Genomic DNA, 14,180 nt, shown 5'->3' with positions numbered 1-14,180 from the left:
AGAGTCATTGACCTATTTGATAAGGACATGTGTGAGAGACTTCTCAGTGGCTACTGAGAAGTGTGGAATTCCCTTCCAAAGGAGATAAGATGGTCCTCTCTCTGCTTTCCTTTTGGCAGCAAGTAAAGAGCTTTTTATTTAAATCAGCAACTGATTGAAAGAAGGTTGCTGCACTTTTACGAGTACAATGAATTTTAAAAGATTTTACACTCTCCTAAATTGTAGTGTGTTAATAGCAAAGTTTATTTAATTGGTCTTTAAAAAATATCATTATCAGTTTTTATCTGGTATTCTGAAATCTGTATATATGGGTGGCTGAGATAGCGGCATCTTTGCTTTTTGATGGTTAAGTGTACACAAACTTTATTTCATACCTGAAATTATTTAAAATATTATATAAATTACATTTGGGCTATATGTCTAACAACATTTTATTTATATCTCTCTATCAATCTATCTATATTGTAGTTTGTGCTTCGATTGGGCTCACCATTCCAAGATAGCTCATTATGTACATGTATGTAAATCCAGGTATTCCAAAATCCAAAAAATTGCTGAAATCCGAAGCATTTTTAGTCCGAAATATTTCGGATAAGGGATATTCAACCTGTAGTTTGTGTTAATCTCAACTGTAGGCCACCTCCAGTCCTATGTCAGGTGAGATATAAATTAATTCCACCAACCAACAGGCTCCTGTTGTTCTTGGAATTAGACATCTATGTATGTGAAGACATGATAATAATGGAAATTGCTTGAGGTCATCTAGTGTACCAGTGTCACTCCAAAATACAATACTAGTTAGAGAAACTACTGTGTTTTACAGATACTGTAGCCAGAAAAATGGGGCACTAGTTTGTTTAATACTCTGACAGTCTCATTATGTGCAGTTAGCTATACAAGGGCTCATTTCGCTTCCACATCAATCATTTCCTTTCTCTTGGATACTATACAGATATGAATTCAAGGTATTATTTGACCCATATAGCCCTGATAATCGTTAGCAATTTAAGAGCAGAAACTAGTAACGTCACTGTAGTTCATAAAATCTCTACGTAGTCTAAGATATGTAGAGTGAATGAAACAGCTGCTCTCTTACCAAATAAAATCTAAGTGGTTGGGGAGGAGGGGGAAGGGGGAGGGGGTGCATAACAAAAGAGGCAGTATTCCAGTTGGATAGACTGGAAAAGGGGATTATTTATTGGATCTGGTTCCCTTTTTGAAGAAGCTTTCATATTTTACATTGACTGATTAGCACAGGGCTAAATGTAGTTTGGAAAAGCAAGTGGACATGTTAAGTTATAGTTCAAAAACCACCAGATTAAGACAACATGATGAACCTACATCACTTTTCCCACGTAGTTGTTCATTGCTATGTCTTTTACCAAAGATATAATCACAAGCTTTGAAACTAGGAATAAATATTTGTTTAGGGGCTACCTTAACGTTGAACGTTATTTCCTCCATGACGTAAACTCGTTCAGGAAATGCTTTAGCCACCTCCTCCACACTGTTAAAATATTGCACAGGCTCCTTAATATCACGGTCTTGTTCCAGCAGCTTAAACTGCCCTGAAAACAGATGATAAATAGAAGAGCAATAAGATATTTATATTGGATGGCTGTTTCTCTGGCAACTGCTAATGCACGCCTTACACTATTTAACTTGGTCAGTTTTCTCAAATTATTAACAGTTAGGCAATGGAAGAACAGATTGCAGCAGTCTTCATGAACCTGAAAAGGAAAAAGCTACCAAGCTTGGCTAAACCGGAATTAGAAGAATGTGTGGGGGCTGACATGAAATTTAATAGAATTTACAGGCAAGCCCTCTGGAAGTTGACGGAAAGTATTAATGTGGTCTCAGAATGGAAACAGACACAAGCTTCTGTACACTGAGAACTTTTCCAACATGTTACAATACTTTAGGATTTAAAAGCACAAACGTAGTTTCTACAGGAAAATAGATTTCAGGAAACAAACAAATGAACCAAAATTACAGATGTTTATGAAGTGAACAAACTGTCCGTTTCCCAAGTCACCCCCCCCCCCCCCACACACACACACCTACAACACAATATTGGGGACAAAAAATCTTGGATTAATTCATTAGAAATCCTTTCTTTTTCATTTTTGGACATGGCTGTTTGTTATACTTCTTTACCTATCCTTCAAGTCCTCCCTTCTCCTCCAGTGATTACGGTGCAGGCTGCATCTGAGCATAGAGAGGCACATAGAACAGGTCCACAAAGCACTATATTTAAGTAATCAGAAACAGGATGTCCATTTGGACAGAGAGTTCACAAAAAGGTGCAACTGACAAATCACTGGAATTCTGGAAAACACTATACTGCTCTTCAGAATGAAAGATGTGTCATGCATTTATTAATTCTGTAGGCTTTGTCAAGTCCACCAGATCAAAGAAATTCCAGGACAATTAAGATGAAGCAAAGCTATTTGGTGCTTTGTAAAAAAGAAAGCACACTATTATTCTGTTCACTGAGAAAGACCCCAAATCTCCAAAGATTGTGCCCCAAGGCTGCCATGTTTCCCAGCATGTGTGTCTCCCCACTATAAATAAAGTTGAGGTAAAGCCAAAAGCAGAGATTTACAAACAATATCCAAAAACGATGGACAAAATTACCCTTATTCTCTGAAACAGCCAACAGCAAGTTTCCCCTCCTTCAAATGTCTCAAATAAGAGAGCAGCAGACCAACTGTGGTAAACCCTGTCCTTACAGTTAGGTTGAGAGATAGGAGATTGGAAACAACAACTTTTTTCTCAAAAAGATACCATCTCATTTTTTAATCTACTGGAATGTTGTACCAGGATACATAGGTTTACAAAAACCAATTTGACTGTTTTATGAACAAAATAACTTCATCATACCAATTTTCGGTTGTGTGAATAATATTATGCAGAACATAAGAAGTACCTATAACATTATCTTTTGGTAACATCTGCCACATTCACTAGGACAGGATTAGAAATGGCTTTACTTATCAAACATTTTGGATGATGGTGCCTACAAGCTTTGAGTTTGCTGGTGAGGACTTCTAGGAATTGACATAAAAAACATCTGGAGGAACAAATGTTATCCATCCCTGCTTTAGGATCTTAGTAAAATGGATTTGGGGAAAATTTTTAATGAACTGCAAGGATTGGAGAAAAGCTGGTTTACATTTCATGTTCTTCTGGTTGACATTTTTATTTTGCAGAAAATGGAAGTTTAGAGTGCAGAAAGTGCAACTGGGAATACAAATTCCTATGCAATTTAGACTGAATGGAAGTGATTTGTAAGACAAAACTTATTCTGAGAAATCCTTTTCAGTAAACAGTAACAAATATAGTGCCCTGTTTTACCTTGTATGAAAATAATGTACCATAATCTCAATCTGGTGTGCTTCAGATCTCTCCATTCCCACCCCATTTCTTCATTCCTACCCCATGCAGATAATGGTATAAGACAGCCAGTATGGAGTTGAGTGTTGGAATGTCACTCTGAGAGACCACGGTTTGAGTCCCCTCATAGCCATGAAAACCCAATGAGTGACCATGGGCAAGTCACACTCTCCCAGCTTCAGAGGAAGGCAAAGGCAAACTCTGAATATGTTTTGTCAAGAAAATCCTGTAAAAGAACTGTCATAAGCCAAATACAATGAGAGCAGCAGCATTGACACCTGGTAGACACCAAGGTGAAGATGTTGAACTACATAATTTTCAGGTATGAACTGCATCAGAAGTGCCTAGGTGGTTATGCTAACCTCATAAATCTCCAGATTCCAGGTAAGTGAAGTATGTTGCCACACATTCTGCATCTCTGTGATTTTTGGAATTGGCTTATAGTGGAAGAGAACTACTATATGAGCATTGTACAACCATGGTAATATCACTGCACCTTGCTTTCACCTTATTTTAATTCTGAAACATTGGTATTACTTTAAAAAAAAAGATTACAATGGTTAGTAACCACTGTTCTACACACTAAAATGTCATGCTAGAGAGATCAGGGTGGTGGCAGCGAAGAAAGAGGTTGGGAACTCCCACTCCCCATTGCTTTTTATTCTTCTGCTGAAAAGGCTTGCTGAATTCGCTACTCCTACATCAGGCACTCCTTTTAAACAGAAGAACTTGTTTCATTCATTTCAAACTTGCTTATTGAGCATTCTTCTATGCCTTTTAGGTTTTGACCCTGGTCCATGTTAAACAGACTGTGGTGGAAGTGTAGGATGTTGTATAGTAAAAAATTCCATTTGACAGGGACAGTTATGTAAACATTTCTGCTTCTGCCTGGAACTCTGGATAGAACAAACAAGCCTTGAAAGAAAAACTGCTTTCAGAAAGAAGCATTTTTGAAAATGTACATAGATCAGTTCCATGTAAAAGACTGCTTTTGTCTCACAAGCAGGAAGCTTTTAAATATAGTGAATGGGAGAAAACTAAAAGCCAAAAGAGACAACCTATAGCCTTTGGCAATATATATTCATAGCACTTTATGATGTGGGATGATATTGATTCTAGTTTATTCAGAGTTTAGCATTTCAAGAGCCAAAAGCTATAACTTGCATGTATATGTACAGTGAAGAAAATGTTTAAAAACAAAAAGACACTTCTTTGGATTGTTGAATACAGTCATATTCTTCATTCTTCAATGTATCATTTATGTATTTTCCCCTTATACAACATCACACTAAAAAGAAGCTGAAAATATTTTCCCATCAGCAAAGGAAGTTTCCCTAAAATGAGGAGACAATGATTGATATGTTCCACAAAGTATTAGAATCACCCATGTGTAAAAATGGCAAATATGCTCATTATGACTATTTTAATTATATAGTTTATAATAGCCTATAAATCAGCATAATGTGGCACTTGTTTAAATATAAACTGAACATTTTAGATAAAAGCCAGAATGCCCAACAAGGCCTCAATGGAGCTAGTCTTTCTGAAATGACCTGTTTAAAAGTTATTTTGAGCCAGTTTGAAACATATCATATTACAATGACGTTAGAGTAACAAGGACAAGCTACAAGAGAACCAGAGTTTATCAAACAGATCATACTACCAGTCCTTGTATGACTTCCTGTGACTAAAATAGAGTGATGTATTCACAAGAAAGCCATTTTACCTAAACTCTTTAACTTGCTGTCAAATCTGTCATTCACCGGCCTGAATGGGTTAAACCCTTGTGCCGCCAGGACTGATGACTTGAAGGTTGGCTGCTGATCTGAAGATTGCTTGTTCAAATCCAACCCGGGAGAGTGTTGATGAGCTCCCTCTATCAGCTCCAGCCCCAGCTCCATGTGGGGACATGAGAGAACCCTCCCACAAGGATGGTAAAAAAATAAAAAACATTCAGGCATCTCCTGGGCAATGTCTTTGCAGACGGCCAATTCTCTCACACTAGAAGCGACTTAAAGTTTCTCAAGTCGCTCCTGATACACACAAAAAATGGCTTGATAACCAAAATTTATTTTTACTTTTGGGGAATTTGAACCTTGGTATCCAGAGTTGTAGCTCAACATTCTTGGTGCACCAAGAAAGGCACTATTTAACCCTTTTCTGAATTATGTTGTTGACTGAATTGTTGTGATACCCTGGTGATATGTATCATCGACAAACCTGCAAAGATCGTTGCAATGGCAAACTGCCCAATACAGAACCAATTCTCTCTTACTACCATTAATTTAGCTGTTCTGCTATCAGGGAGAGCTTTACATGCCTTAACCAACAAATCCTTCAAGCCAGTGGAGAAAACTGTATTTCGGTGTTGGGAGCTTTGCCATCAACTAAAAGCAAAGGAGATGCTGGGAGCTTTTGTATGGCAAACTTCAAGTCAGACAGTTGGTTTATAGACAGAAGTTCCTCCACCTATGCAGATGACAGAACTGTACCTGGTTGATTGATACTATTAATTGTTGTAAACTCTTGTTTTTATTGTATTACTGTTTTATCTTTTGTATATTGTGAATTGTATTTATGGTGTACTTTTTTGCTCAATTGTATTGTTCGGGCCTTGCCCCATGTGAGCCGCTCAAGTCCCCGCGGGGAGATGGTGGCGGGGTATAAATAAAGTTTATTATTATTATTATGACATCTCGTGTTGATAGGCAAAATAATTTAAAATAAATAAAAACAGAAAACACTTCCTGCTTATGGAAAGTTAATATCAATCAATACAAAGACGTTTGTTGATCACCATCCACCCTTCATTAGCTACATGTCTGTGCCCAGGATCATATAACACGGAGACATAATCTTTTGTTATCTCTAAAACAGTGGTTCTCAACTTGCAGGCTACGGACCAGCAGTGGGCCGTGAGAACAAAAATCTGGTGTGCGAACCTCCTTCCTCTTTATTTTTTCATTAATTTTATTCCCAATCTTTTCTGCAGAGCTGACCATTGCTTTGGATAGACCACATCAGCTCTATATTATTAAATGTGGTTTTCTGTGGGTGAGCAGATGGCGACTACTGGATGGCATATGTTTTGTATCAGAAACTAGAGCTGGTGTGATCTATCCAATGAAATTTTATGAGTCAGCACCCCAAATAAGCAAAGCAAATGTAAAGTTGATAAAAAAAACTGATTAGTAACCCTTTTGGTACTAATGTTGGAGAGTGGTCCCTGGTCAAAGTGGGTCCTGGTCAAAAAAAAGTTGGGAACTACTACTCTAAAGTAACAAGCTTCAACCTGTGTCCATGTCTCATTCTTTCCTGTGTACTCTGAACAGGAATAATTTTATTGTTAAAGATAAGAAGAGGTGATTACATCCAGTGTGGGCTGTGACCACTCTCCTTTCTTCATATTTAAAAAAAGCTTATGGTAGTAAAACCTACAACAGAATGGTTGCAATGGTTTGCGGTCTCAGGATGTTCACAAACAGTTCAAATGCTCAAGGAATAAAGCTGTGAAAACCTGTCTAGCTCTTGCAAGGCAATGGAAAGCTGTCCAGCTTGTTGGAGTAAAATCTCACCGAAGTTTTATGGGGGCAGACTGAGGGCTGGGAAATGCTCCAGGGTTGTAAAGACGTAACAGGGCAAAGAGTGCAAAATAGCAGTGAAGGTTCAGAAGCAGAGGAGGGGCAGACTAGCTTTCACCATAAAATCAAGTCACCTAACCAGTTCTTTGGCTTCAGGTCTCTTGTCTTCCTCTAATAAGGGTGGAGAATGCTGGACAGGAGGCAATCTTTCCCTTGAGAAACCAGTTTGATCATGACTGCAAGCTAATTGAGAAATACATATGGGAGCTTGCTTTTTAATATTATGAATTACAGCAGTAATATATGTTATCATAATATATGATAACAAGCTTTCCCAACAGACATCCTGACAATGTGGTTTAGCACCTATGAATGAAATGGGGAAATAGCATTTGGTGTCAGAATTTAATCCTTTTTTTTAAAATCCCACTTTTAGGAAATCAGTGAAAAGGGTCAAATAGAGGCATAGGCATATACATTCCTTAACTAACTATTGCAAAAACATAAAGCTGTTGATATAGTAGAGATGTGAGATAAATGGATGGCTGATTGACAGTGAGTTAAATTATGGCAAGTGGACAAATTAAGTAAGATAACAATGTGTGGTTCTATGTAATTTATATTCTTAACTGCATGGGATAGCTAGATGTACGTATCTTATCTCCAGTATACAATGGAAAAGCAATAGCTGCTACCTCAGTTAAACTTCCAGACAGGTCCTATATCTCAGGATCTGATGACAACAAAATAAAGATTAAACAAACCTTCCTGTAGTGAACACTACATAATTTGGACTCATATCTGATTTCCCTATATTTGAAATGACAAGAAGACTTGCAGAAAGCCCTCTATTACTACTACTATTGCTATTTTTTATTATTTTCATAGTTTCTGTTTAAAACTGTATAGATTAAAGCTATGGAAAACATTTACTAAAATAATCTATATGAAAGTAAAAACAAAATTAAGCACATTAACATCCATTAAAAGACCACATTGTTGTGGCTTGTTGGTGCATACCTTCAAACTGTTTCCAATTCATGGCAACCCTAAAACTATAATTTTTTTAATGGGACTGAGTGTGTATGGGCCACCCAGTTACGTTTCATGGCTGAGTCATGATTCAAATCTTGATTTCCAAAGTTGTTGTCAAAAAATCATACAAACATTAAAAGCAATTCGATGGCATAAAGATGTTTTAACTTGCTGACAGGTACTCCTTCAACTATTCTGGCCTTGAGTGATGGCCGGTTTGAAAAAAAAAATGTAGATCAGGACATTGAACTTGCCCTTGAAATGGCATGGGAGCTCCTGCTAACTGAGGTAGTAGTGGCATAATATGGCCAACATTCTAATTCCCATTAATAATATAAATATTGAATTCTGAATTAGTTGTCATTTTTTGTCATTCTCAGAGTTAAAATGCATCTCCATCCATATGAGCTCAAGCTGATTTCTTAGTGCATGTGTATAAGCACACAGGTTGTGCCAATTACTCATTATAAAAGTACTAGAGATTTGCTTCTCACTCTTAGACATAAGAGTGAAGAAAAAGGGTGGGAATGAGCAATGATAGTGAGCTGTCTTCCTCTCTTCCAAATTCAGAAAGAGCAATTTCTGCTGGTCCTCTGTAACTATGGATTTTGCATCCACAGATTCAGTTTTCCATGACTTGAGAATATTCACATCACACACTCCAAAAAAGTCAAACAACAAATCTCTTCAGTTTGCCATTCTTTACAAGGGGCAGCATTTTACTACACAGCCGTATATAATAGGGCGTGGAGCATCCATAGGTTTTGGTATTCACAGGAGGTCCTGGAACCAAACCCCAGTCAATACCAAGGGCCCACTGGATACAGTGCTGTTGGTACATGGAATATCCTTTGAAAGTTCATCATCTTCTCTTCCCTTTGTAGCACTTCTACATTCTAGGAAGAACTCTCACACAAGAACCTTAACCTATGTTATTCCCTTCCACATCAATGTGGGCTAGAAGAAGCAGGGATACATCTGGGGAGGGGTAACAGAAGCTAATCTGCTTTGCTTGTGAAGGTTCGGGTAAATTCATAAATAGATTGACTTGAAATGAAAACAGATTTGCTTGCAAACGTGCCTGCTCTCATGCCCAAGCACCTGTTTCAATAGGTGGAGATTAACCAAAGCAAAAATATGGACAATGGAACTGATGAATTAGTGCAGGATCAGTGACTAGAGTTGTTGCCCTTCCCTAAATTGAATAAAATATTCAAGCCAAAACACTTAATTAGCTCAAATAGCAAAGGCTGACTATATCAGGATAAGATACATCAGATTTAAATATTATGAATTGGTACCAGACCAATTAATTAGATTTAGGTCCCACAGAAATCACTGGAATTAGTTATAATTTAACTCAGTCCTCATGGGACTAAGTAAAACTAACCTCTTACCTTTCTTTACAAAGTCATGCATGTTGTCCGGTTACTAAATTGGAAGACAACTTGTGATTTTTCATGTTAATAAAACAAAATTAGCACTAATACCAACTAAATTTTACCAACAATTCCCTGGAAACAGCAGGGGCACCAAAAGTTTTTTTTTGTTTCTCTCAACATTTGAGCAACCATTCTATAATTGCTGAAGATTATGCAAACCTGTTCTACATGTAAGAACACTTTCAACCCCAGAGGCCCATGTGTGTGGGTGTTCACATTTCAGCTCATAAGAAAGCCAGAGAAACAGGTGCTGGGGTACAGCCAAATCTATCTGGCACAGTAGATCTTTAGAAAAAAAGCTGATCTTTGTTTATGACACTGTTCTCCCAGTTAATTAAGACATGTATTTTTATATAACAATGTACTTTCCACATGCTGCCAACAATCTCAATTCAATTTTAGTCCCAAGTAGAGAAGACCTAGTAAACCAGTGGAAACTTCTAAAGTCAACACTTAGGTGACCTTCATCAGTTCAATATGTAGTTGGGAGTAGCAAATGGCTGCAGCCCATTATGTGCAACCTCCCCCATAACCAGTTCAAGCTTAGTATCATCAAAGGTTGGGGTGGAAAACCCACTCTATGAATAGTCATAAACCAACAATGGATACTAACAATGGCATTTCAGAAAAAGAAACATTTGTTTTCAAACTCTTTCACATTACACAATTATAGCATTATGATTCGACTTTAACTGCCATGGCAACATCCTATGGCAGTGTTTCTCAAACAGTGCTCTTCCAGGTATTTTGGATTTCAGCTTTCAGAAATCCCAGCCAACTTACCAGTTTGAACATAGTTTGAGACACTCTGTCCTATGGAATCTTGGGGTTTGCAGTTTGGTGAGACACTAGAGCTCTTGGGCTGAGAATCTTAAACGTCCTTCCCCTAACTGTAAAACCCAGCTGCACATAGGATGCTGCCATGACATTTAAAGTGGAATCATACTGCTATAACTGCATGCTGTGAAAGGACCTTTATGTGGCCTACATAAAGAGATATTACTAAGTAAGCGGCCAGATGTTTTAACACTAACATGCATTTGCAACAAAGAGAAAACCTATAGAAAACATGGGCACCAAACTTACGAAGTAAATTCCAGAAACCACAAATGTTTTCCCCAAAGTGTAGAACGAAAATCCATGCCTCAGATCACAGATATGTGTATAGCTGAAACTAATACATGGGGCCAAGTGGGACAGCTGTTTTTATTTTATTTGGTGGATTAGAACACTCCATCTGTGTCTCTCATCAGGTAGAAGCTGACTTCCTAAAATTCTGCTTACTCTACATATTGCTGGTCTGCAGAAAGTTATGATTTCCCATAAAATACCTCATTTTCAGATGTGAAGCAATGGAAAACTGTCATGGGAATTCAGAAGGGAAAATAATTAAGAAATGGGACAACTCAATAAAAACCTGGATAACAGGTAGAAATAAAAATAGAATTCCCAATTCAGTATTCTATTCCTCAGAACAGAACGGAGGATGGGGGGCACCCAATCTACAAGACTATTATGAAGCCTGTCAACTAACAAGATTGTTTGAATTAGATTTTGATGACTCAAGAAGATGGGTCAGAATCGAAAAAACAATAAACGGATGGCACAATTGCCTATGTTTAAAAGGATGGGTAGATAATAAAATTCTAAAAGAAATTAAAGGAGGGCCAATGATCTCATCCATGGAGTGTTGGAAAAAATGGCAAGGTAAACTGCCAATAAATAAAGTAGATAATACTCCCAATAGAGTTTTTAAATAATAAAAAGGAACAGATATTTGGTAAAGCGATAACAAATTTTAAACAAAATGGAATGAAATTGATAAAAGACCTCTTAAACCCAGATGGGACAATCAAGGATTGGGAAATGATAAAAGACATTTGTGGGCAAAGTAACTGGCTTCTTTGGAGTGGACTGAAACAAAGGATTATGAATTGAAAGAAAAAGGAAGATCCAGAAACAGATTTTGACCAAATTTTAAAATGGAAATTAGAAAAGGAAAAAGGCCTGATGGGTTCTATTTATAAGATATTAATTGAAAAACAATATAAATTGAAACAAACATTGGCCGAGATATGGAAAGAAGACATGAATATTAACGACTCTGATATCGAATACTGGATCAACTCAATTAAAAAAATCAAGCAGATAAGGATAAGAGAAACCCAAAGGAAAATACTGACTAAATGGTATAGAACCCCAATCCAATTGGCTTATATAACTAAAACAACCACAAAATTGTGTTGGCACGGATGTGGGATAACTGGCTCATATATTCATATGTGGTGGGAATGTGATAAAGTTCAAAAATTTTATAACAAGGTAAAGAAGGAAATGGAAGATTTAACAGGACATAAATTGATTTTGAAAAATAAAGAATTCTTCATCCAGAAATTAGATAAGAATAAAATTACTAAGGACTGGGGGGAAATTATAAAATACATGTTAGTTGCCGCTCAAGCAACAGTTGCCTTGGGTTGGAAAGAACAAACAAAATGGGAAGTTAAAAAATGGTATGAATACCTAGCTGATTTTATGCTTCAAGATTATATCCTTGAAAGGAGAACTAAATATATATCAGGCCGAATCAAAAAGAATTGGGATCTGAAATGGGGAAGATTGATAGATAGAGTCAAAGGACAAAGAAAATATAAAGAATTGAATCATTCTCTACTTACGATTGATCAATTAAAATAATATCTGAATGGAAGAAAGTACTGTTCCCAGAGGGAGGGGGAGGGGGGAGGGGTGAAAAACTACTGGACATAAGTGGGAGATAAAAGTGGAACTAACAAGTGTAATGTTACCGAGAATATGTAATTGGTGTGTATGTTGATGGATTTTGTTGTTGTTTCGCTGATATCTACAATAAAAACATATTTAAAAAAAAAAGAAGGGAAAATAATTACAAAACTATCTGGTTTTATTTGTCGCACAATTCTGCCATAATACTTGGTTTAGGTTATTTTTAATCTAGTCAGAAGTCTAATTAGTGATTAAAACTCTATTATTTTCACATGTTACTGCTTATGTTTTCTTCATTTATAAATGTTGTACATACCTCTTGGGATTTAAATCCCATTGCGATTAATTCCTAAGGAAGCATGAACAGGATTGCAGCTTTATACCTTTCACATTTATATAGATGAAATATCAAAATGCTTTAAAGAAAAAAGTCAAATATTTCTAAACAACACTCAGAGAACTGAATGTCTCCATGAAGAAGATTCTAAATCATGAAGAATAAAGTGGTTTTCTTCTTCTTAGAAAAGATTACCTCAGTCCAAACCATCTTTTAAAAGTTTTAAAAGGCTGCCAATTGATATTTACAGCATTGCATAACTGGGATGATTGCCATTAAACCAGATGAATCTTTCTTTTTCTAGCAATATTCAGACAGTAACATTTTCAAAGAAAATGAAAAGCTGTTATGAATTCATTCCTAATGGTTTCCGCCATTTATTCAAGGATGTTAATGGATGAAGAACTATATACACAGATACTCCTTCTCTTCATAGACCCCAAATTAAGAACTAAGCAAGAACATTTATTCTTACAAAACAGCACATTTAGGCTAGAAGAACCTAATAATAATAATTTTATTTTTGTATCCCCTCCTCCATCTCCCCGAAGGGACTTGGGGCGGCTCACATGGAGGGAGACAAGCCCAGCAGCACAAGTTAAAATACAGAACAATCAATTAAAAACATCATAACTATATAAAACAATAAAACACATCAACAGTATTAAGTGATTGTGAGTTGAACAATAATCCTTGGAAGAACACTTGGCAGGTCTGTAGCTCAGCCATTAATCAAAATGAAGACTAGCACGCAAATAAATAAATAAATAAATAAATATCAGAAGATGGGGATTTGGAATATTAGCTATGAAGGCCCTAAACTCAAAGTTGCCCGTCCTACTCTATTTCCACTTTTTATGAAACCTGATTGATTTCCTTCCACATCAATTCATTTGAAATGTGTAAATGAGTTCTCTGGATACCACTGACTTCCAGAAAGAAAAATATATCCCATTCTAGAGCAAATCAAGACTGGATGCCCCCTAGAAGCCAAAATGACCAAACAGACTATCTAAGAACTGAGACTATCATACTTTAGACATATCATGAGACAACGTATTTCATGTGAATAGATGATAATGCTTGGTAAAGTGAGAGGCAGTAGAAAAAAAGAAAGCCTGCATTACAGACAAATGAAAGATGCCTCAACTGAGAGTTTACAGCTGTTGATGATAGTGTGTCTTGGAAGTCTCTCATTCATAGGGTTGCCATAAGTGGATGACGAAAAAATATTTATATATATGCACCCACTTCTCTGAATACAGTAGCAAAAGGTGAGATCTCAGTCTGCCCCAGGAGAACCTAAAAGAAGTGTCAACCCCCTATATTAACTCTACTGTAGCACTGCTTCTAGCCTTTTAAAATACTTGGGTAGGGAAATGGCAGTGGTGGTCAGGGATAGCTGGGGCAGCTGCCCCCTGTAGATGGCATTGGTTCTTTCCTTTCTCCACAGAGAAAGGAACTTATCCAGTGATGATCATATGAAAATCCATAATTTTGGCCACATGAAGTAAAACACAAAACAGACACTGGCCCCTTGTTTTGAGATATATCTCATTAACAGACCAAGGATTGGTTCACATTTTCTAAATACTCAAAGTTCAAAGTTGTATTAATTCTTTGCAAATACCCCAAGATCATGCT

At 36.8% G+C, this 14,180-nt stretch overlaps 1 protein-coding gene across 2 annotated transcripts in view; it reads right to left on the bottom strand.

Moving 5' to 3' along the window:
* The window catches only part of garem1 (GRB2 associated regulator of MAPK1 subtype 1), a 114,761-nt gene that overhangs the window by 39,727 nt on the left and 60,854 nt on the right, over positions 1 to 14,180 (bottom strand). Inside the window, exon 3 of one of the 2 annotated variants that reach the window (XM_062980413.1) lies at positions 1,438 to 1,568. The exons of the other annotated variant lie outside the window; for it this stretch is intronic. Coding sequence (XP_062836483.1) covers positions 1,438 to 1,568 — 131 coding nt within the window. The remainder of the gene's footprint in view (positions 1 to 1,437; positions 1,569 to 14,180) is intronic. 2 annotated transcript variants of the gene reach the window in all.

This window comes from Anolis carolinensis, chromosome 4 (assembly GCF_035594765.1).
Source record: "Anolis carolinensis isolate JA03-04 chromosome 4, rAnoCar3.1.pri, whole genome shotgun sequence".
Classification (NCBI taxonomy): Eukaryota; Metazoa; Chordata; class Lepidosauria; order Squamata; family Dactyloidae; genus Anolis; species Anolis carolinensis.
Note: the sequence above shows the minus strand (reverse complement) of the source record. Positions and strands in the feature narration are given on the sequence as shown.